Here is a 25,223-nt window from a genome sequence, read left to right on the forward strand (position 1 = left end):
AGCAGCATTGTCAGAAAGAAATGGTTGATCATTTTCATAATTAGAAAATTAAAGCTGTAACAAACTTACTGGTATAAACACTTCAATGGAACAAGTCCCTTCACTTTTGAGTCATTTCAATGGCTCCTAATATCTGTTTTCAACACAATTTGGAAGAAACCAGTCTGTGTCCTCCCTATTTTTGTCGACCTTGAGAACATTCTAACCCTCCTCAAAAGTTTCATCAACAAATTATACTAACAAAATTTTAATTTCAACATAGTATACAAGATATGTTTCAAAAACATACTCAAAATTAAATGTATGCACCAATTTTCAGCTGTACTCATTAAACTACGAAGTAGTTAATAAAGCACTCGCTGCTGCAAGTAGGGGTCAATGTTGTTTAAGAGTGTCGACCATGCTCCAGGGTGAAGCCACACATCTAAGAACACTTGCAGAGCAGAAATTGGGCTTTATGGGGGGGGGAGGGCAGTACACAGCCATGGATTGGAAGGGAAGCAGGGTGGAACCAGGAAGAGTTGGGGGAGGGATGACGAATATGATCAAATGATCAAAAGATGTAGGAAATTCTCAAAGAACACACACACACACACACAAATTGAATGTAAAATAATTCCAATTAGCAATATCCAAGGGAAAATTTTTTTGAAATACAATTCCTTACGGGTTTGTGGCAATTTTACAAACACAGGCCAAGCTGTATACAGGAGTCCCATCATTCACCTACTCTGGCTCTATATATGAGACCAACAATAAAAAGTCATTTCTAGAAATAGAATACCAACTTCACACACAAAAGACTCACAGATTAGGGTAATCACTCTGTTCTGTCTGTTCATCTCTTGGACTAAAGACAGTAGTGATTATTTTTCTTTTTCCCTTAGAGCCAACAGATTAGGGGAGCACCTTCACACTAGGAAGTAGATGTGTCTTTAAACACTTACGGATGACAGAGCATTTCACAAGCACCCACCCATCCCGAGAGATTACCTTAAGCAATCTAATGGCAGTCACCCAGCACGTCCTGATCTGCTCTTCTTCTGCACAGAGCATTTTCAGGTCCCGGGGCCCTCCTGCTTTGTTAGGCTAGAAGGCCACAGCACATTATTTATTGTTAATGCATATCTCGAAGGTAACACCTGTTGAAATAAAAGCCACTAAAATTCTCCTATACTTAAGAGAACTCTATCTCTTTTCAAAAGAAATCGTTAGAAACTCAAGCTTACCTAAGAGGCTGAGGCTTGCTTTACTCATCTATCAAAACATTAAGCCTGTACCTTTAAGCAGAATCCATAGGGAGTTGGCGCTCCATGTTTTTTTTTGCCTGCCAGTGACATGTAAACATTACTAGTGCTGAATTCACTGAAAAGCTGCAAGTGCCGTGGTTCCTTTAAAAAAATAATATATATGTGAACATTGACTCAGATGCACAGTTCCACAATTATCTTTTGCGTTTCTCATATTGCACAATTTATACCTCTGCTGAAATAACATGATCTCAAGCAAAATTCCACACCAATGTCACACACATACGCACTGAAAAAAAAAAAAAGCCAAAAGTAAAGGGGGTTGCTATTGTCTTAAATAACTAAGAGCTGCATACAATATCATTTAAATTGGTGAGGGGTAGTTTGTTTATAACCTTACTTCTCATAATAGACAAATTCCTATATTAACTTTCCGGTTCTCATTAACCATCACGTCAAACTAAAAGAGAAAGAAGCCTGCAAGGCTTTTGCAAGTGTTTCTGTCATTTCAGTGTCGAGTGGTCGGTTCTGCCACAGGAGGAAATTTGGCTTCTTGAGAAGATGGGGGAAAGGAGAGAAAGAAAATCCTGCTTCTTTCAGATACATCCATCCCTCACATGTGTGTGTGCTGACAGCTAGCTGCATGGCCATCTTGTTCCACAAAAGGAGAAAAGCCTGCACAGAAGAGTTCAGGGAAATTACCTGGGATGGAATGTGTCTGATTGTCAGGGCAAAGGGAAAGCATGAGCAGCTATTTCTTCTCCAGAAAACCTGAGAGATTTGGAGCTGGCCATAGGAAATTCCTGGGTCATAGTACTCTGTGATAGGTTAATAACTTGGAGAAGTGCTTAATTCTGAGGTTGGCTATATAATCAAAACTGGCCAAAATGCATTTGTTCTCCAAAACCTTGCAACTAGCCATGTGCACACTGACCCACAGAAACAGTCTCACCTGGAGCTTGTTAGAAAGGTAAAATCTCATTGCCCACAACCAGGCTCATTAAATCAATATCTGCATTTTAACAAGATCCCAGGTGATCTCGCATACACAGTGTTTAGCAATAGTGCACACGCACGCGCACACACACACACACACACACACACACACACACACACAGACAGACAGACACACTACATTCACCGTGTGAACAACCCTGTCCAAATTGGAAAACATTTTATTATCATTTACCAGTAAGCTATTACAAGTCAAAAGATGTCATTTTGTGCCATTGTTCCTAAGTGTGTACTTCTTGACTTCTTTGGAAAATAAAGCAGAGTATTTTTTTAAAATTTATTTACTTACTTAGTTTGGGCTTTTGAGACAGAGACTGTCTATGTAGTCCTAGATATCCTAGAACTCTCTAGGTAAACAAGGCTAGCCTCAAATTCATTAAGATCTTCCTGACTCTGACTCAAAGTCCTGGGATTAAAGGCATGTGCTACCATGCCTAGCCAGAATAGACTGGTTTTGTTTTGTTTTGTTTTTAAGAAAACCATTTGTTTAAAAAAAAAAAATGAGGAATTGAAACATAGAAAAAGCTTTCTTACTGTTGTGACTTTTGAAACTATAATATATTATTCACCGACAAAAACTGATTTGATAACAAGAACACATATTAAGGGCTATATTGATTTAGCTGTCAAAATCTATTAGTAAATGTATATATGTTTATATGAGAAACATAGCACTTAGGGCTTTCACTAACATGTAATTCACTGTCATACCGCCATGCCTTATAGTAGTGGTTAGTCACCCCCACACAACATTTACCTCACTGGAAGAATTCAACCAAGACCTCCTCAGAGGAAAATTAAGAAACAAAATCAAGAAACAAAACCAAGTTTGTCAGGTAGCAGATACATTGAGGTCCAAAAAATCAAAGTGTTCTTATGTCCCCAATTTTTTTAAGTAGGTTAGTTGAGAATTATTCCCATGTGTAAATTATACTTTGTGTGTTCATATGTGTGTGTGTGTGTGTGTGTGTGTGTGTGTGTGTGTGTACCATAGTGTGCTTGTGAAGTTCAAAGAAAAAGTGGGAGTCAGCTCTTTGCTTCCAGCATGTGAGTTCAAACGATCCTGAACTCAGGATTTTAGACTTAGCAGTGAATGCTGAGCCATTTCACCTGCCTGATATGTGGATTAGAAGAACAGTATTTTATCTATTGACAGCCGACATTTAAAATACTATTACTCCAGGTCTTAGGATAGATTTTCCTGCCTCTGGAGTCCAGTTATACAAAACAGAGTTTTGTTTTATTTGTTTTGTTTTGTTTTTTAAGGTTCAGGGGCTACAGAGATGCCTCAGTAGTTGAGAGCACTTACTACTCTTGTAGAGGACCAGGGTTCAGTTCCTAGCACCCATTCAGCTGCCTAACACTCCAAGTCCAGGAGACCCAACACTTCTGACCTCTACAGGGTCCTGCATGCATGTAGTTCACAGACATACACTCATGCACACAACAGAACCTACACATAAAGTGAAATTAGTATTTTTTAAAAGAAGAAATGTAAATCACATTAGGTTTCAAATCTGAAGCCTTTGATGAGAAAGAACCAAGAAAGCCCAGGTTTGAGTGAGAGGAATGGATGCCTTTGATATATGAGTAAGAGCATCCAGAGTCATGAATGCTCCAGATAAAGCAAACCTGAAGACTTTTAAAACTTATTACAGCCGATGACTAGAATTCAAACAAATTTCCAATTCTCGACATCAGTTAGGAGAGTAACCACCATAACAAATTGAACATGATATCATAGAACTAATAGATAGTTTGTAACATACCCCAAATACTGTAGCTTACCTTGGATGTGCCTTTAGTAGAAAAATATAAACCAGATCTTCTGAGGAAAAAGTAAGCCTTTTTCCAAGACTTCTTTCCCTGTTCCTTCGCATGTAAGAAGCCATGGATTTCAGGATATGTGCTTGAGCTTAAAAACATCTGGAAGACACATAAGATGTGATCCTAAACTATGGGAACAATGATGCCAATCGTCTTTTACCTATCAGACACAACCATGAAAGCTCAAACAGTACCAATGGCATTTGTACTCTACCAAGATTACAATGCATCTTTGATAGAATTCAGTCAAAACACCTGGCACCAGTTCCAAATTAAGGTAGTTCAGAAAATACACACTCAAAGTAATCAATAAAATGGGTGAAAACCAAAATCACACCTATCTGAATTTATACTTGGAAGTGGACACTATCTAGGGAATTAACTCCAGACATGTTTCATCTTCTTCTATAGATTGCCATACAAGTATTTGGCCTGTAAAGTACTTTATGTAATGCAGTATACTGTAAGGCCGCCATCCTGACTTCAATCATTAGACAATAGACTCAAGCTCACCTCCCTAGTGAGCATAAAGCATGCACTCCCTTTGTCTCCTGTGATTTGAGTTTTAGGTGGGCATAGCAGACTGGGGTTTAAAGGGGAATTTTTATAGCATCTTCTATCCCACACGGGCTCAGCAGTGTGATCTTGGCATTGAGTCATGAAGAGGTAAGAGTCAGTGGTGTTCCATGCTCTGGAATCTCCCTAAGTTTGTCACCCTTAGAACTTGGTTGGAGAAACAAGAAATACTACCAGTTCTAAATGGAAGACTTAGCTTAATGGTTTCCACACACTGATTCATAGAAGCCAGCTGTCAGATTTGAAAAAAAAAAAAATGTAGTTACCTAAGACTACCATGGGCAGAAAGCCTAAAAAAAAATGTGGGAAAGGCCGGGAGGATGAGACACCCTGTGGAGAGACAAAGTTCATTTTGTCTTTTCAAAGCCAGCATCATCTGGCCGCTAAGCCAAATGGCATCAAAAATGTAACCCTGGCCGCCAATTCCTCCCCAACTCATACCCCAGGAAATCGTTGGTAAGATGGGAGCAGGTTCTTTTAAACCATTAAGATTTGGAAGAGTTTGTTACAAAGCAGTAATTAGTAGAGACACCGGACATGTGATGGTGGGGAAATTGAAAAGAAAAAGGACAGTCATATGTAAATGGCTATGCTGGGCCCTTATTATGATGATAGTGAAAATGCATTAGTGTCTTCTGAGAGAAAAACACAAATCCCTATGAGGATGCAAATGCAAAAAATGGAAAGATTTAAAGTAGCAGAAATCATTAACTAAAATGCGGTAAAATATCCTAAAGGCCTATACTACATCCGGGGAAATGCTGATAGGAGATATTTACATTTTTAAGTAAATCACTAAAAAACTTTGATGCAATGAGCCATTAATTAATTGATATGCAAAACAGGCAAGTGGGTTCTTAGTTTGAGTGCTTTCCAAGTTATTAAACCAAACCAATTAAATTTTTAAAGAAGAGTCAGAGGGGTCACGCTAGAAAGAGGGGAAACCTTTTAAAAAGTAGAAACATTGCCTCAGTGGAGAGGAGAGGTCAGGGCACGTGCTGGACTATCTGATTCCAAAGCCTGCGATTTCCCTTTTTATTATAATTTAACATTAAAGCAAGGGAATCATAGGAGAGGACAATTTAGGAAGCGAGGTGGAAGAAAAACCACAAGCACGTCACACAGAGCATCCATGAGCAAGGCTTTAGGGGTCTACTCTACTACTCTAAGGAGTGCCTCTCTGAGACCCTACAGTGTGGAAGCTACTTGTACAAAAAGTCCTCTTCAAACTACTGATATTTATCAAATATTCTGAAGGATACAATAAAGCATACCCTGTTTTAAAATGCACAGGAAAGAAATCTGTGATAAGCACCTTTGTCTAATGTATGAAAAGGCATTCTATACTGAGCCAGACAACATTACTATTAATTGAATTTGTGAACTCCCAGGTGTAGCTTCCACAACACTAATGAACCTTTAAAAAATACCGTGTTTGCGAGACCTGTTAATCTATTGAAAATAAAATTACCCAAACAGTTGACTGACTGCAGAGATGATGCCTTAGAAAATGACCATCCCAAAGAACAGCCCAAGAGACAGAAAAAAAGCCCAGTAGTCATAAGGTGGATTCTATGGGGATGCTACAACTGTTTTCGGATTGCATGTGTTTCCCTCACAGCCATTGTAAGTGCTGGCTCACAGAATGTGTTGAGGTGTTGCATTTTGCTGTTTATTGTGATGAATGCTAAGTGCTGGCCCTCAAGATCTGGAGTCTGCACTTAGCTTCTGGGAACCTGCCTCCTCAGTTAATTCTAATTGGTAAATAAAGATGCCAGCAGCTAATGAATGAAGAGAAGAGACATTGGTAGTGTTTAGGGTTCCCAGGCTAAAGACTATGAGGAAGGTGTAGGAGGAACAGAGCCGCCATGTAAGAAGAAGAATGTGCAGGAGGGAGAGCCGCCATGTAAGAGACAAGAGATCACAGCCTAGAGTGGCTCCTCAATTGGGTCAAGAGCAGCCAAGATGGAATGTAGAAGTTAGTAAGTAGTAATTCACTGTTATCAGTAAGAAAGTAGCTTCTAACAGCATGGAGGGTAGGCAGTGGCCCAACTATTCTGCTGCTTAAGGCATATTAAAATAGAAGTCTGTGTGTGTCCTTCATTGGGGAACATAAATGGTCTAAAGAGGGAAGGAACTCTACACGAGGATTTAAAGGAATGGGCACATTGCATATACCTTCTCTTCCAATCATTTAACTGCTATGTATTTTCTGTCAAATAGTATTGAAGCTATTCATTACAAAAGCTATACTAAGTCTCCACCAGTATAAATGCCTGCAGTTCACTAGGAAGTTGGATTTTTCCAAAAGATATGCACTTAACAAAAAAAAAAAAAAACCACAAATCACATGCAAGTTTTCTGTCACAGAAAACATCTTTAAACATTGACAGTTCTTTCCAATGAGAAAGAAAATGTTATTGAGTAATTGAGCAAATTACTCATTTACCCAAAAAAAATTTTCCCTTTTGTATCTTCTGGAAAAATGTATTACATAGGCTACAACATTTCAAACTCTGGTTAAAAAAAATAAAAACTTATGGCAAAAAAAAAAAATCAGAGCTTTCATTTTCGTGTTCTTACATATTTTAATGAAAACATTTTACCTGCAGTATCTGCGTAGGGGATCTGTCACCATTCATTTCAGTTGCACAAGACACCATGTGCTCTGGAAAGAAATACTGACCAAAGATACAAGTTAAATTAATCTCAAACCTAGGCCAGGCAAGGTTCCATGATGACCATTATAATAACCTAAGCAAAACATCTATAAACCAGCATGTCTTAAATCCCTACGAAATTATTTGGAAAATGCCATTTCTAAACCTAAATTGCATGGCCTCTTTATGAACCCAGGTGGCAGTGCTTGCAAAGATCAACAGACATGGCAATGATATTCACGGAGAAATCTTACCCCTTGAGTTTCAAGTGAGTTTGCTCTCGTCTCTTCCTTCAGTCCTGTAACCACCCTACCAGGTGCTTCGGGAGTCCTGACCCATTGCACAAAGTCAAGGCTCAGAGAAGTAAAGGGCAAAGGCTGAGGCCAAGGTCATAGCCCAGAACACTGACCAGCCAGGACTCAGCTGAGAAGCTAAAAGGCCACTCATTTCAACCTACTGGTTTTCCAATCTTGTTTAATCATAAAATTCACCCCCAGGAAGTTGTTTAAAATAGAAATCCCCAAGCTTCATTCTTGACTTTTCTGATTCAGTAGGTTTGGACAGGTCTTGTAGTATGTGCGTTTTTAATAAGTTCTGGGGCTCTCCAAGGTAAATTTCATGAAAAGAAAAGTTTGGAACATATATTCTACTGTATTTCCTCCAGGAGAGGATTTGTCAACAACCATCTACTAACACTGTGGTGGAAAAAAAAACTCTATATTGTTGGGGCTAAACTGTGTGTTAGAGGTGTCTAACAGGTTCCTAACCTCACACCACAGCTGTTCTCCCACTCATCACTCATCCCACTCATTGTGTTAATTACAAAAAAAGCAGCCCCCACACATCAACACATCACCCCCAAGTCAAGAACCACTACAAAGATCTACAGAAATGAGTGTCAAACTTTATTTAAGTAAAAAATAAATAAGATAAAAACCGTACACTAAGCCATCATAGCTCCTTAAATATAACTTGTAAATGGGTGTCATTAATAAAGGCTCTCAGGAAGAATATACTCTTCCTTCGAATCTAATTCTATTTCATTTTTATTAGAACTCTCATTTTCTTTGTCAAAGATCAACCCATTATGTTTCTATTAATAAGTTACAATAAAAGAGAACATAAGAGGTCTTCGAGGGTTTGAAAATATTCTATTATGGTGTGTATCATATATTTTTCATAAAGGATCGTTTCAATCCAATTATCCAAAACTTACTATAAAAATACAGCACAGCTGCGGAGACAAAAACAATTTAAAATAATGAGCCCAGAGGCAGTTCTGACTTCTCTGGATCCTCAGACTTCATTAGGATAACATGCGTTTACTTTCTTTTAAAGAGAATTGTCATGGAGGGAGTGTTTATGAGGTGGTGTGCTATGCTTTATCTCATATCCACCTAGTTCAGCAGTTACTACACTGAAAAGAAAATAAAGAAAGATACATACCCATCTTAAATGCCTGGCAAAGCTATAGCGCTCACAACCATCACCAATTTACTTTAGAAAATGCCTTATTTTCCTTAATTCTATGAAGTGTACTAAACAGTAATGTTGTGGAAAACACTTAGGAACCAATACAATTCGTTTTCTAAAGCAGATACAGAATTTCCTTGACTTGGTGTCTTAAACAGTGGGAAAGAGAAGCAATAGTAAATCTCCAAATTGGCTCTCCCAATATTTAGAAATGAAATAACCAAGTTCATCTCCATTCAGAGTTTGTCAATAATGTTAAAGTGTTTCATCTGTGAGTGTAAACTGCCAGGCATCATGTTAGCTCCTCACAGGACCTTGGAGTACAAATCCAAAGCAACTAGCTCTGTTTTATTCATAACAATGTTCTTCTGCACATAAAGACCAACTGACTCATTTAATTCCATAACTGTTAACAGAGAGTCCACTCACCATTGGGTTCTTAAAAAATTCATATTTGGCATAATTCTTTCTAAGATACAGCTTATTGTCTTCTTCCATCCCCCAGTGAGACAGCACTTCAATCAGCAGCTCGTGGTCCTCTACTGTTCTTTCTGTGAGAATATTTCAATGAATATGTTGACAGACACATAAATAGTTCAACAGACGAACGTGAAAATACACACAAATGCATCTGCATGCACACATATAAAGTAAATCATGTATCATTCACAATGTATTATTAAACAGCAAGTTTCACCTCAATTCTTAAATATCTACACTGGCAAGGTTTCTGTTCAATTTAGAATAATTGCATCAACTTTTATACCAAAGCAGTCATCTAAAAGGAAAATTACATAAAATATCACAAATGCCATTTTTGCTAATTCTCATACTCCTTTTATTGCTATGCAAATTACAGTATAAGTTTGATAACAATTCTGTATTAAGACATGAGAGCTATTCTTCTTTTAACTCATCGTGGTGCCAAAATTAAAATATTTGCTCCAGGTTTGAACAATTCACCTCATTAAGAGATGAAGAATTTTGACAGGTTCACTATGCATTTAAGACACATAATCTGGGTAGCTGAAGAAATTAAAATAGATGCTTTAAAGAGGAAATTTCCACTCAAGTGAATACTGTTTTTTATGAAGCTCAATTCCTTATGGCACTTTATACTTTGAAGCCTAATTTAAGAAAAAATAGATCCTGAATTAACAATGGAGATGATTAAGTAAAGTGGAAAGATACTTAGTAGAAAAGAATTTCAGTGAACCAAGCAATGGCAACATTAAAGAATTCAAATATAACCTGCAAAATTTCTATTGTAATGCATAATTTATAATAGCCCCAAACTAGAAATTACCCATATATTCCTTGATATGAGAATGATTTTTATAAGCATACCCAGTAAGTATATTCTACAATAATCTCAAACAGAAATCTCTTAGGAACGAGGAAGTTTATTGCATGATTCTTCTCACATACGGTTCAATGTAGGAAAATTCCATCTATGTGGCTAGAAAGTGAGGTAAATGGGAAGCAACTGGGTGAGGTCACAATTCTGTTTACTCATTCATATAGATGTTACTCAGGAACACGCAATCTCTGAAAAGTCACCAAGATGTCCCCACGGGATGTGCTGAGCTTTCTTAGTATATCTTATTCTTCAGTAAAAAGTTGGGAAAATTTAATGATGAAATTGCCAGTGCAGAAAAGAAAGTGCAGAATAGCTAAGAAAGGAATATGAACTCCTCTGTTCTTAACATGTTCTTAAGTCCTTTATGAAAAAAAAAAAATCAGCATCTCAGAAATTCAACACACAGATGATTTGCTATGTACTACAGGGAACCCTTGTAAGCAACACACTTAAATTCTTCAGAAAGGAATTCATCTCAATGAATATAGGTAAGTTGTAGTAAGTGTACATTCAGGTTTTAGCTGGGTCACATACCTTTGTTTCGGTCTCACTGACCAATTCCATTCACTTCTTGCCTTTCCTAAAACTCAGACCTTGGCTTTCTCTTCCCTGACTCCTCTACATGAAGTCACTCTTTTCCCCATATGCACCCAGTTTCCTGAAGGGAAACCTCTGTCTAAAATGGCTTTCCCCAGTACTAACAGAGCTCTACCTCCTTGAATAGAATTTTTTGAAAGCCAAGTTTCACACCCTAATTTTTCAAACCAGTAAGCATAGAATGATCAGCTAGAGAGAGCATTATTAAGTAGGAATGAGTTTCATTGTGAAAAGAGAGAGTTCTGCAGAAAAATATTGGTTCTATGGGGCTATGGCTCCATTCCCTTTTCCATATGTGGCTCTAAGTCCCAAAGATGAGAAAGTCGAGATTCCAGAAGATATTTGTAACCTAAAAGCAAAACGATACCATGTCCAAGGGGTAGGGGGGTGAATATATACACAAAATAGAAAATCAACCTTAAAAGAAATGAAGGTGTGATGTGCATTAAACTAGGAGTAAATCCTAAAGACTCTGTGCTTAGTGAAATCTGAGAGACACAAAAAGACAAATACTATATGACCCATAGAAGGTACCAAGAACACTCTGATGCGCAGTAACAAGAGTGTAGAGTGGCAGTTTCCAAGGCTTGATATGAGGCTAGAGAGAACATTATTATGTAGGAAAGAGTTTCATTGTGAAAAGAGAGAGTTCTGCAGAAAAATCTTGGTTCTGTGGGGCTATGGTTCCATGAGGCATATGCTCCGTATAAGCCCACTGAACTGCATAGTTCCATTAAGATGGCCAATTTTACTTATGCTATTCTACCTCAATGTAATAGTATACCTACTACTCTCACAGTTATCTTCCTTTCAAATCTACAAGTACTTGTTCTTCTGAAAATCTTATTATTGTGACTGTTAATATCATTTTGGCTATAATCTCTCAAAGAAATGTAAAGTTATTAGTCCCTTCTGCATCTTTTTCTGTCTCCCCATTCTGTATCCTTTACTCCTGATATTCCCAATTATCAGTTGTAGGGTCTCCATGTGTCCCTCAAAAACAACAAACCACCTAAGGTCGTTCCCAATGTCACCATTCAAATGGACCTCATCTTCTCTCACAGAGCCTCTTTACTAATCCCTAAATTTCCAGCTGCTCTTTGAACTCTTCCTCCATCCTGGACACTGGTGTCATGGCAGTTGCCCTAAACCATCTGTACCTATGGGAATTATGCCCAAGATGCACATCAGTTTCTACTTCACATGAGATAAAACTGCAAGATCTGTCCATTACACCTTATCCATTCATCTCTCCATTCTAATTGTCACCAAAGGCCTGCATGTGTTCAATGCTCCTGTTGGACCTGGGAGTTTTGAAATGGACAAAACCAGTTTAAAAAACAATCAATCAGATGTAAGCCTTTTAAAGATGGTGATAAACTCGTCAAGAAAAACATGGAGCATGGAAGACATAATGTGCTAAGACCAAGGGAAAGAGTCCATTTCCAGTGGCTTTGCAGAGAAGTGTTTGTGGAGAGGGTGATCTTCTAGCAAAGATGCTGAGGAAAAGGCCAGAACCAAACACATGCAGCCTAATAGGAAGGGAGCCCCTGGAGAGAGGATAAGGCTGAGATATTTGAAGCACAGCATCCAGGTTAGCAGGATTGATGCTGAGTGAGTGACAGGACAGCACCAAGAGAAGAGCTTCTAGAGGTAGGAGAGAAGTAGGGGATGGGGTTGAAGTCCTGCCTTCCACGGACTTACAGGACTTACCGGAGACAGTATAATGACAGGTTTGAATTGCATCACATATGCTGTTGAGTGTAGAATTGATTTTTAACACAAAGTCCATTTAGGAGGTTAATTGGAGTTAACCAGGGTAGAGATGATGTAAAGGATATTAACACAATAATAATGGGTTTGTTTTTAAGAAATAAAAAGAGAAGAAGAAAGAAGGAAGGAAGGAAGGAAGGAAGGAAGAGAGGGAAGAAAGAAAGAGAAAAAGAAAGAAAGAGGGAGAGAAGGAAGAAGGGAGGTAGGAAGGAAGGGAGGAAGGGAGGGAAGGAGGGAAGGAGGGGAGGAGGGAAGGAGGGAAGGAGGGAAGGAGGGAAGGAAGGAAGGAGGGAAGGAGGGAGGGAAGGAGGGAAGGAGGGAAGGAGGAAGTAAGCAAGCAAGCTGGCACAATCTCAATACATCCTGAAGGTCTAAGCAGTGGGAGGACAAGTCGTGAAAGACAGCAAGCTTCTCTATACTTGGAAGGATTGTATAGAAAGAAGGAAGTGGTAAACTGAGCCACAAGAGGGTGAGACCCAGAGATCAATGAACTACAGTGCAAAGTTGTATTGCTAGCAGTCTCTGAATACTACTGACCTGTTTTTCTTTCTCACAAACTGTAGCTGATGCCTCCAAGCTAAAATGAGTACATGTACTATGTCCTGAGTGGGTTCCTATAGTTTTTGTAACTCCTGGGAAAATATTCTGCCAGGGAAAGAAATTCAGAATGACAATAATGACTCATTTGCTAGCTTTCAGTAACCTGAGTTTCTCCATACAGTTCCCATTCCCTAAAAATAAGGAAGGAGCTTATGCCATGCCCTGTATGTATATCAATACAGAGAGGGAAAAGCAACAGACCTTTTCTGGATGGTTAAACTTCAATATAGATTTAATCAGTCTTTGGCAGATATAATTAATTGCATAGAAAGAATCATGGCCCTCTGCTGTCCCATGCAGTGATCCATCCTTTCATGAGATTGGAGTTAGAGGTAAGAGAATAATGAAGAAGAGAAAGTATAAAGTTAGACCCTGGATCATGACCAATGACCCTATCTGGCCCCCATCAGGAGTAGGAACACTTTCAGGGTGTCAGGCTCCCCAAAATTTGAAATGTGCTGAGTAGCCTGAACCACAGACTTGCTTTTTTTTTCTTTTTTTTTAAATCCTCAAGAACTCATGTATCAAACAGAAGCAAGAGCAATGCAAGCTCACAGTCTCCCAGTATGGAGAAAGGGTGGCAGAGCATTAAGTCTCCAGAGGCAAGATGGGAGTGCTAAAGAAAAAAAGACCCTAGGCTTAAAAGGCCTTATGCTTTTCAGAAAGAAACAAGCAGGAGTTTCCAGGACATGAAGAAAACAGGGAATAAGACAAACACCTTGGTTGAGAATGAAGTGTCCCACCAGGATGCTGAAAAGGTGAATGTTGTCTCAGTTGTCTAATATAAGCATTTCAAACCATAGGCAGCTCACCAGCAGAATCTGAATTATTGACTCCAAAAGAACAATCTGGACAGCACACAAACACTTCAAGGTTAAATTTTGTTCTGAAGGCAGGAGATACAGAGTCCAAAATTTATTTCAGTTACAGAATGAAATTACAACTCTGCATGTCTTAATCTGCGAACACACTACTGTATTTAATTTGTATAATACCCCAACAAGACTGAATAATGTCCCTAAAGATATCAGGGCCTAACTCCAAAATCCCGCAAATGTTATCTTACATGAAAAAGCATTTGCAGATGTCTAATGACAGACATATGGAGTTGAGAAATAAAGAGTTAGGCTCTCCATCCATCTGTAAGCATCCTTGAAACCACAGACAGGAGGGGATCTGATATAGACGGCATAGGGTATTATGCACGTCTGGGATAGAGACATGTATAACAGATATTAAGCAATAGGCTCATGAGTTGAACAATCTCTCTTCCAATGGGTGGTGTTATTCTGGGAGACTTTGGAAGTAAGTGTTAGAAAGTGGCACAAAGCTGGAAGAAACAAGTCACTAGAAACAATAGGGTCATCTTGCCCCTCGTGCCTTTTTGTCTCCCTCCCTTCCCCATGTGCTACTGCAGCCATGACGGCCTGCTCACTACAGCACAGAATCATGGGAGAAAGTGACCATGAATAGAACCATCCAGAATAAAGGCTTCCTGCCTTAAGTGGGTGGGCATTTGGTCAGAGTCTCCCAAAAGCAATCAACAGAGACACATGTTTAAAAATCATTTCACTCCCAAATGCTATATTGCCCACCTTGTTAAAAGCCTAACCAATAACTGGATAAGCTTACTTAAAAAAAAAAAAAATTTCTGAAGTTATTTTTCAGAAATCAGAAATAAACTGTAATCACCAAACATCACTCATATGTAAGTTAAAAACAAACAAACAAACAAGGTGGCAGTGGTGGCGTATGCCTTTAATCCCAACACTTGGGAGGCAGAAGAAGGCTGATTTCTGAGTTCAAGGCCAGCCTGGTCTACAGAGTGAGTTCCAGGACAGCCAGGGCTATACAGAGAAACCCTGTCTTGAAAAACCAAACAAAACCAAAACAAAAACAAAAACAAAAACAAAAACAGCAGGAATGCCTCCTTAAATTATTTCAAAACAGCCAGTAAGAATGTGAAGGGGGAAGAAAAGAAAAGCTCTTTTTTGTTTACAACAAAAATGAGAACTTTGTGTTGTTTTACATTTTGTTTTTGTTTCTAACTTTTCTGCAGGGTCTTGCAGTTAGAAAAAAAAGTTACCAAATAATTCTGTTTTCTGTCTAATTTTAAAGAACTTTTTCTTTAAGAGAAAAAAGAAGAAAAGTGTCTTGTGAAACTGTTGATTTAAGTTCAAAGTCTTTTAAGAAATTTCAATCCGCCAAGAATGGAAGAGCTCACCTGTGACCTTCTGCCTGGATCTGTTCCCTGAATCCACTCAAAGCAATGCATTTGGGCTCAAATAGAAGCTGAGCCCCTGTTCCTCTCATCACTTGATAAGAGAAGAAACAAAGTGCATTTTACCTCTAATGCACCCAGAAAACAGCCTTCCTACACCATTGTTGCAGAAAGCTCTAGGCCACAAATGTCTCTCCTACTTCCCAGAGCTGAGTTGAATCCACCTATATTTTGTCAATCTTATTTCCAGATCAAAATGAACAGCCTCTGACCAAGCAAAACAAAACCCAAATCTGAGAAGCAAAAAATAAACTGGGTCTCAATTTCTAGAGGACTTCTTAACCCAAAAGTGCTCCTTAAGACCACCAAGAATCTCCAGAAAATCCCATCATATAAGCTCCCTAAGAAAAATCAGGGGAAAATTAAGGCATTTTATCTTGAAGGTTCACAGGCCTTTAAATTCATGTTTCAATAAATCAAAATTATCTTTACATTAATTCAGACCCACAACAGCAACTCATACCCACAAAAAGACTCATTTTTCTTTCAAGGCTTATATGCATGCTATCTCCAGTGGACCAGGAAAGCATATGGAGCAGTTACTAACAGGCAACCTTGGGAGGTAGGAGGTGGGGGGACCCTCCAGAATGTAACAGAGACCTGGGAGATGAGAGACCCTCAGGACTCAAAGGGAGGGACCTTAGATGAAATGCCTTACTTACACTGGGGAGAGGGAATTTGTAGAGCACACCTCCTGGGTTGCCATCCCACAGTCAAAACTCTGACCCATAATTATTCTTGCCTAAAAGAACTGCTGGGACGGATATGGAGAGTAAACCAAGGAAAAGGAGGTCCAGCGACAAGCCCAAAGTGGGATCCAGCTCAGGGGGAGACCCCAAGGCCTGACACTATTACTGAAGCTATAGAGCATTCACAAAAAGGGACCTAGCATGACCGCACTCCAAAAGACCCAACAAGCAGCTGAGGAGAGTCAGATGCAGATATTTACACCCAACCAATGGACAGAAGCAGCTGAACCCTGTGGTTGAATCAGGGAAAAGCTGGAAGAAACTGAGGAGGAGGGAGACCCTGTAGGAGGACCAGCAGTCTCAATCCACCTGGACCCCCGGGATCTCTCAGACACTGAACCACCAACCAGGCAGCATACACCAGCTGATATGAGACTCCCAACATATACACAGTAGAAGACTGCAGGGTAGAGAAGATGTACCTAACCCTCAAGAGACTGAAGGCCACAGTGAGTTTAGAGGTCTGGTTGGGTGGGGGTAGGGGGGTGAGGACATCCTCTTGGAGACAGGGGGTGGGGAGGAGGTATGAGATGGGGAACACTCAGAGGGTGGACCTGGAGGGAATAAAATCTGTACTGTAAAAAAAAAAAAAAAAAGATTAAATAAAAATTAAAAAAAAAATCTGTAAAGACTCAAGTCCATACCCAGATGGATAAACTTGGTACACAACTGGGAGAGGGCCAGCTGTGAAGTTATCGTTACCTGAAGTGGGAGACAGCAGGAATTCAGATAGCTCTGGAACCTGTCAAAGAACCTGGATGCCATTTTATTTGAATGTTGTCCCTACATTTTTCCAGTAAAATATTTTCACATTCAGGGACTGTATATACCAGCAAGACACCACATCTGAGAGCACAGGAGGTGAAGGCACAGGATGCTATGTCCAGAACCTGTCCTGTGGGCTTTAACTGAGATTCCAGGCGATGACAAGGGTAGTTAAAACTCTGGAAACTGCTAACTTATAAACAGCACAGAAAGCACAACTGCATATCAGCTCCAGACAACAGGGGAAGTGCTGAGCCTCTTTTGTTTGAAACAAAGGGGGAAAAAAGGTTCGGTCATAGCTTTAGAGCAACTAGCAGCAAGCCGCGCGCACTGCACAACTCCTCCTGGCTTTGAGAGATGGTGTGGACATGACTGCACATTGTAAAATGCTTTCATTAAAAGCCTCCGGTCATTCATTCTGCTTATTAAAGCCACTCCACAGTAGTATCCACAATGGAAATCTCAGCCGCTGTAGCTACGATACTAAAACACAATTAATTCTTTTTTTTTCTGAAGACTGTGTAGGTATACGCTCGAGGTATTGTATTAATTGCTGCTGCCTTCTACCACAGCTTCAATTAGGAATCCAAATGGGAGCAAGACCAACATGGATCCCATTAAGTTCCTGAGGAGTTGAAACTGATGCCACACCCAACACACACACACACACACACACACACACACACACACACACACACACACACACACTCCACTGTGACAGCAGAGAGCTCCATCTGGGGAACTATAGTGACACCTAGTGGCTGACAAGGAAAGTACAGAGCTGGGACTATGACAGTGTGCTGATACAGTGACATTGTAAACTTGGTATCTATAAAACTGCATTATCAGGACCCTATCATACTACACTCCACCACTGGACAATTCAGAGACATCACCTGAATGAGGCCATGTGCTTGATCTCAATGATTTAGCCAATTAAAATCCTCAGGAGTATATATTTGGGCACAGGATATTGAGGCCGTGGGCTTTGGGGTGGGAGAAACCACCCCAGCAAGACGCGATACTCCTCTTTCTTTATGGTGTGGCTCTTTTGTCCCCTGGACTGGGTTTCTGTTCCTGCTGAGCAGAGCTCTTTTTCCCTGCATGTGGTGGGTTTCTCTGTAGCTGTTACCTGCCAAGAGCAGAAATCGTGGGCGCACCCAGTCTCAGCCCAGCCAATCAGCAGCTGCAGAGACAGACACTCACCCCTCCCTTACAATGGTGTCCCAGACAATGTTAAATGATAGACAAAGGGTTGCGGAACCGAGTGGTAGGCCACCCTAAGTCCAGATAAAAACCTAAAGTCCTCTAGACTCAGTGGTCTCCAGCTCTGCCTTTTAATCCTTTAACTGTCCCATTAGTGAGCTGGCACCAGAATGAAGCATTGATACTGGGTTCAAAGTTTCAAGGTACAAAAAAAAAAAAAAAAAAAAAAAAAAAAAAAAAAAAAAAATGCTGTCTATGAATAGAAGCTGAAGTGTTTAGGAGAAGCAACCAGGGGAGGGGGAGATTTCCTGATTTACAAGGAGAGGCCTCAAAACCCCACAAACCATGTTCCAGTGGACTAAAATAGTTTATTCAACCGAATACAAGTAACAACAATTCTAAAACAACACACAAACTCAAGTGTGCAGGCAGACACCTGTAACCCCAGGCCTGGGAGTGCTGGGGGAGGATGATGGCAAATTTGGAACTAGCCTGGGTTACATAGTGAAAATGATGAAGTAGGCAGAGAAAGTATCTAGAGTCTTAAAATGCTAGTAGAAGTTATCTCAATGTTGTGAAACTATATTTAATTTGGAATTTCTGTTTCTCAGTTATGTACAGGGAGCTGCTTATTCTTGTGTTTAGAAATATTTTTCACGATGGGGAATACCTGCTCTTGGTACAGGACTTGCCTAGTGGGCACCAGGTCCTGGTTTCTGAAATAAAACCATAGCCTTTCTTTCATGAGTGCGTGCATGCGTGCATGCTGCATGCGTGTGTGAGTGTGTGTGTGTGTGTGTGTGTGTGTGTGTGTGTGTGTGTAATGACAGATCTACCTCCTTCCTTTAACATCCTACTCAGGGAACAAACACACACTCATTGCACCAACCACAGTTAGATGCAGGGAATACTGCTAAAAGTCTCCAATGCACACATGGCCAAGATACACTTGATTACATCTGATGCTGAGGAAGACCACAGTCTAAATCCCCAAAGAATATTTCAGCCTCTTCATCTATTGCTAAATTATTTAGAGCTCAAATAAAATTAGTGTTTACAATTATCTTATTTTTGGATATGTAACCTGGGTTATAATAAAGCTGAAAAGACAATCAATGCAATGAAGGTCTTAAAGAAGGTGCCTTTCTCATAGCCTTTGACCTGACACGTGACTCATGAATCCAGGAGATGATATTCAGGTATTTGACTTTATTTCAGTAATATCTAGAAAATGCATGAAGTCATGAAGAAGCACATTTATATCAATGCCTAAAAGTTTAAATTGAGTGTGGAGCTCATAGTCTCATAATTGTTTCAAAGGCTCTATTTTAAGATTTTTGCATTTAAAAGTGCATTTCATTCCTTAGTATAAATACTTGGCAGGTTTTCTGTGAGCATGATGCCTTTGTTCACAGAACATATTTTTATTTCTGAATTTTGAAGCTTTTTCTCAGACATAAATTATATTGACTATAATATAAGATGTTTTCAAAGTACCCTAAGATGAAAGAATAAAAAATAAAAGTATAAAATACAGGATTTATATATTATGTTAATTAAGAGATGAATAGGTAGTGAAATTATTTGGAATATGTCAAGTATCTATTGGGAATTAGCCTTCTTGGAAATTAATTATCAGGAGTTAAGTTCATCATAAGTGGCAATGGAAAAAGCCAATGTTTAGTGGAGGCAAGTCTAGACCACCTTCAGAATTCTAGTATGCTCAGAGGGTATTTTGTTTCACACTCTGTTGTCATAAGTATCAAAACCAGGATGCAACAATAACAGGTGTCTGTCCCTAGGGATCTTCAGGGCACTCTGTCTGTGCCAGTGGGCTGTATAGCAATTTCTTCTAGCTGAAATAACCACTCCTGGAGAGAGGTTCTGGAGACTAAGGAAATAAACAACTCACAAGTCTGGGGAAGTTCCTGAAACTTTCAAGACTCATAACCTACCCCTGCCCCATACTTTGCCCCAAGGTCCCGGGAACAGTAAGCAGCCGAGGGAAGCCTGAGCAGCTAGGATGACTGGAAGATAACTTGACTGACTTAGCTGCCTGGACCAGACTCTCTGATCTGTCAAGTTCCTTGCAAGTCACAGAGAACGCCATGCTTTGCAGCTTTTCCATTATGCATCTGACCACACTTGTACAGAGTTACTGTAAGTAACTCTGACCCATATTTCAGTGAGTAAGCACAACTCTTTGGACCTCCCAGTTTAACTTTGGTGGAGTGGGTACTTTATATATGGCCAGCTCCCTTTCTGGGATGAGGAGAAATTTGTGAATGTCTACCGAAGAAAAGTCATACAACAGTGTACGTGTGTCAGCACACTGCACACATATGGAGGTGAAAGTATGGATCTGTCCTTTTGTTTTTAAAGATGATGTCTTATTAGTACCTAAAGCTGGCAGAGCCATCTAGATCACCAAGCTTCAAGGATCTGCTGTCTACACCTAGCTAGAGATGGAGTTTAAAATGCAAGCAACCACATCTGGATTTCTAAGTGGGTGTTTGGATCAAATTCAGATCTTCATGTTTATAACCCAAGCACTTTACTGAGCCATCTCCCAAACCCAAGAGTCATTTTAAAGCAAGTCAACTAAATACCTCTGTTGTCTTCATCATATTTTTAAATTCTATCCCATGGGGGAAAGCCACAGCTCTCTTCAGAACTGGACTTGGCTTTGGAATGCTTCTTTGGCAAACCCCAGAACAAAGGAAGTAAAGGTAAAATTCTATGCCTCAGTAGTTACATCAGAAAGTGAAAACTGTCCTGAGTAGTATAATAATTCCTCTACGGTTCTCTAAATTAAACATTGGAAGTAACTTGGATGTCAATAGTAAGCTATGAGAAATCATTTTCATGACTGCTTAGTAACAGTTAACATGATAAAAAGAGGAGCAATTTGTGGCACCTTGAACACCTTCCCTTGAAAGACAACCATGAGACTGCAGGTATGATTAAGTCAGGAATCTGAAATAACAGCCCTGCTGTAGGTGATGTAGGAAGCCCTAACCACTGCTGGGCCAAAAGCAGGAGACTCAACACAGACAGAAGAGAACGAGGCTATCTGACCAAGGATGACGATCATAATAATGTACCTTCAAGCCAAGGAATGCTGGTAGCCTGTGAGAAGCTGGAAAGAAGCAGGGGAAAAAGGAAAATACTCTATCCTAGATCCTCCAAGAGAAGCACACAAACCTTGACTTCAATCAAAGGTATTGCTTTCATACATCCAGAGGTGTGAAACAATAAACTGAATTGTTTTAAGCAACCAACTTCATAGTAACTTGCCATGGCAACCATAAGAAACTGACACAAAGTTGAATGAATGAAATAGCTTATCATAACTCACTCCTTTCTTTCTCATCTACTTAAACATAAAAGTATTCCTTCTTACCTTAATACCTACAAGAAGAAAGTAGAAAATGAAGTTGTTGCCAAACCCTGTTCTCACTCTAGAGGCCAATAAATTATTTATATTTAATTAAGGATGAGTTTAAAGCTCTCCCCACAATTCACAATGCAGAGATGCATCCCATTAAATATTGGAAAAAGATTATTATTTTAAAGTCTTGGATACAAAAATACTATTTATTTCTCTAAGAAAAAAATTAAAGCATACACTCCCAACCAACTCATAAGGAGATGAAACAAAATCTTTTTCTACTGACTTCTTGAAAGACTTTCCTGCTTTTATGAGATTTACCTATGCAACTTAACTCCATGCTTTGGTTCCAAAATGGATGTATCTCCATCATGATTTAAGATGGTCTTTTATTAGTATCATTATAATTTAAATAGAGATGACAATTTTATAGCATTTCTACCTTTGTTTTTATTTGTGCCTTCTTTGTCCACAGACTAATGGCCCTAAATGAGGAATGGAGTCCTCAACATAATTTGTTTGCTTTTCTGCGTGGGAAGAAAGTCTTTGCCATGTGGCAGGTTGTGCACCCATTAGACAGAGATCCTGTGTCCTTACCTACACCTGTGTGAGACAGGTGCTCAAAGAGAGTCCAGCTGTTGTCGTCCACATAGTGGTTCTTCAGGATCAACAGCTGGCAAACATCGCGGGCTGTGATGTCACTGGGCACCTCCAACGCTCTGCTGGTTTCATCCTCGCTGTAAACTTTAATCACCTGTGTTTGTAAGAAACAAGAGAATGAGCTAAGATATTCACAATAATTGTCTTCATTACCCTTTTTATGGCAGAACACCTGTCAAAAGCAACTTAAAGAATGATGGGTTTCTTTTTGGTTCATAGTCCCAAAAGGATTTTCACTATCCTGGTGGGATATCATAACAATAGGAGCTGAAAGTAGCTGGTCACACTGTCTCCATATTTAGGAAGCAGAGAAACAGAGGGGGGAGGGGGAGGGAAGGAAAGGGAGAGGGAGGGAGGGAGGTGGGGAGAGAAAGAGGGAGAAAGAGGAATGCTCATGCCCAATTCGCATCTTCTTAATAACTCAATTCAGGGCTCACACAGCCAGTGGAATAGTGCCCCAGTTTTGCATGGATCTTACCATGCCAGTTGTCACAACCTTAATAATTCTTCTGACATATCAAAACTTTTGTTTCCAAGGTGATTCTAAACATTGTTTGTTTGTTTGTTGGTTGGTTGGTTGGTTGGTTGGTTGGTTGGTTTTTCGAGACAGGGTTTCTCTGTATAGCCTTGGCTGTCCTGGAACTCACTCTGTAGACCAGGCTGGCCTCGAACTCAGAAATCTGCCTGCCTCTGCCTCCCAAGTGTTGAGATTAAAGGCATGTGCCACCACTACCCGGCAATTCTAAACATTCTTAAAAACAAACAAACAAACAAACAAAACAAACACAAAAACAGCCTTTCAAATGCTAAAATTACAGAAAAAGTTACTACACTCAACTCAGGATTCCTCTCCTTTCAAAGGATTAATAATATTCCATTATGATCATATGTATATGTATATATGATCATATGTATATATACATAATATATATGTATATGTGTTATGTATATATATGTGTGTGTATATATATGTGTACATATATATATATATGTACACACATATACACATACATTAACACCACAGCTTCTTTTTTACTTCTTTCCCATCAATAGGAAACAGGCAGTTTCCATATCATTGCATCACTACAGTGTGAATGAAATATAAGAGACAGTGATTTCAGTTCCTTTGAGTATCTGTCCCCTGGGTCACGTGGCAGTTCTGTGTTTAATTTCTTTAGAAACAGTGCCATTTTTCATAATGCTTATTAATATGCCTTCTTCCTGCATCAGAATGGAGGCCTTTCACTCTTTGTCTATATCATCTCCAGAGCAACGGCTTCTGATTTCTGGGAAATGGCACCTAACAGCATTTTTGATTTCTACTTTTCATTGCTCAGTACCTCCCTATATATCTATCAGCTGACCATGTGTCTTTAGAGACTTTGTCCAGTTCATTTCTTACTCTGATTGCTTTCTTCTATTGAGTTGCAAAAAATAGATAGTAGCCAGGTAGTGGTAGCAACACTACTTTAATTCCAGCACTCAGAAGACAGAAGGAGGTGGGTCTTTGAGTCCAAAGCCAGCATGGTCTACAGAGTGGGTTTTAAGGATACCCAGGGTTACACAGAGAAACCCTATCTTGAAAAAAGAGCAACAGTGACAAAAGAAAAAGAGAGAGAGAGAGAGAGAGAGAGAGAGAGAGAGAGATGGAGACAGAGAGACAGAGAGATAAAGGCAGGCCATATCAAGATATATATATATATATATATACATATATACATATATGTATATATATATATATATATATATATAGCTTTCTAATATTTTCTATTCATTAGGTAGAGTTTTTATTAGCTATTCAAATGTCCTTCTTATAAGTCATCAAATGTGTTGACTGGGCATAAATTCCCTGTATAATCCCTTGTGCATTTCATCTTCTTACATGCTGACTAAGTGCTGTGCATCCACTCCTTAGGTATCAAAGACTCTTTATTCAACAACTTCTATCCTTTTCTGTATCATCTAAACTAATTTCCATTCAATCACTACTCTTTCATTTCTTTACCTTTCTGGTCTGTTAAAGCTATGAGCTTCTTATCAATATTCTACATTTTCCTTTCCATATTTAAATTTTGTAAATAATCCAAGAAATTTGGATATTTCTATATTAAAATATGACCATGAAACCTAGAATACAACCAGGCTATCTGGAAAGATATTCCCAATTCAGGTATGGTGGCTTGGGCAAGGGCTGGCTGGGTATTTGCATGTCCTTCATTCCTTTTCTCTCTTCCCATTGGTATGGCCACGGAATTGAGTTTTAGTCAGCAGAACACAAGCCTGTGGAACAGTGAGCCTCCTGATCTGTCCCATAAAATTCTACCACATGCTCTGATTGTCTTTCACCACCCTCCCACGGAATAAAAACAACTACACAAGCCTTGAGGAGAGGAAGGCCATGGGTAGAAGGAGTCCTTGTCCCTAAATGACCACAAGGACAATATCCCACTAGGAGTATCCATGTGAACAAGAAGCAAACGTACACTCTGTGAACAATCAGAAGTGAGATATTAGAACACAGAATGTCCAATTTGGGTAACATAATATTCACCAAGCTATGCTCTATATTAGAATTCCCAGGATCAATTATTATCTGTATTAAGTTAATAAGATAAGCATGCACATGGAAATGGAGCAATAGTGTGTAGCTGGGAAAACATACCAAAGTTAAAAGCAAAAAATGTAGTACAGAAAACATTTCTACCATAGGAAGATTAGCATCCACACATGGCCAGTAATTCAAACAAATGCAGTAGAGAACAATATGCCAGTTCTGTCCTATCATTTTTTAAAATACACTTTATAATATCACAATAAGGTAAGCTCTCTCTCCCAGTGGACAGGTGACATAAGAAGAAAAAGTATTCTGTGTATTAATGGGAGGATATTTATTGAAAGGATTAAAAGGTTCATTCTTTTGACACAAAAATTTCACATCAAAGCAAAAATTGTCAAATATTGTTTTGCTAACATTAGAAAATGGCTTTTAGGAACTAATGTGGTCAACAAAGCATTATTCATATTGCTTTTTTTTTTTTTTT

General features: G+C 39.2%; 1 protein-coding gene across 2 annotated transcripts in view; it reads right to left on the minus strand.

Annotated features, from left to right (window-relative positions):
* Positions 1-25,223, minus strand: part of Grb14 (growth factor receptor bound protein 14) — a 106,850-nt gene that overhangs the window by 15,907 nt on the left and 65,720 nt on the right. For both annotated transcript variants that reach the window (XM_031370446.1, XM_031370447.1), the window contains 6 exons: positions 22,120-22,276; positions 9,230-9,351; positions 7,274-7,348; positions 4,053-4,190; positions 1,281-1,391; positions 994-1,089 (listed from right to left, as the gene is read on the minus strand). In XM_031370446.1, the coding sequence (XP_031226306.1) occupies positions 994-1,089; positions 1,281-1,391; positions 4,053-4,190; positions 7,274-7,348; positions 9,230-9,351; positions 22,120-22,276 (699 nt within the window). The remainder of the gene's footprint in view (positions 1-993; positions 1,090-1,280; positions 1,392-4,052; positions 4,191-7,273; positions 7,349-9,229; positions 9,352-22,119; positions 22,277-25,223) is intronic.

The sequence above is a fragment of the Mastomys coucha genome, unplaced genomic scaffold, assembly GCF_008632895.1.
Source record: "Mastomys coucha isolate ucsf_1 unplaced genomic scaffold, UCSF_Mcou_1 pScaffold15, whole genome shotgun sequence".
NCBI classification, from domain to species: Eukaryota; Metazoa; Chordata; class Mammalia; order Rodentia; family Muridae; genus Mastomys; species Mastomys coucha.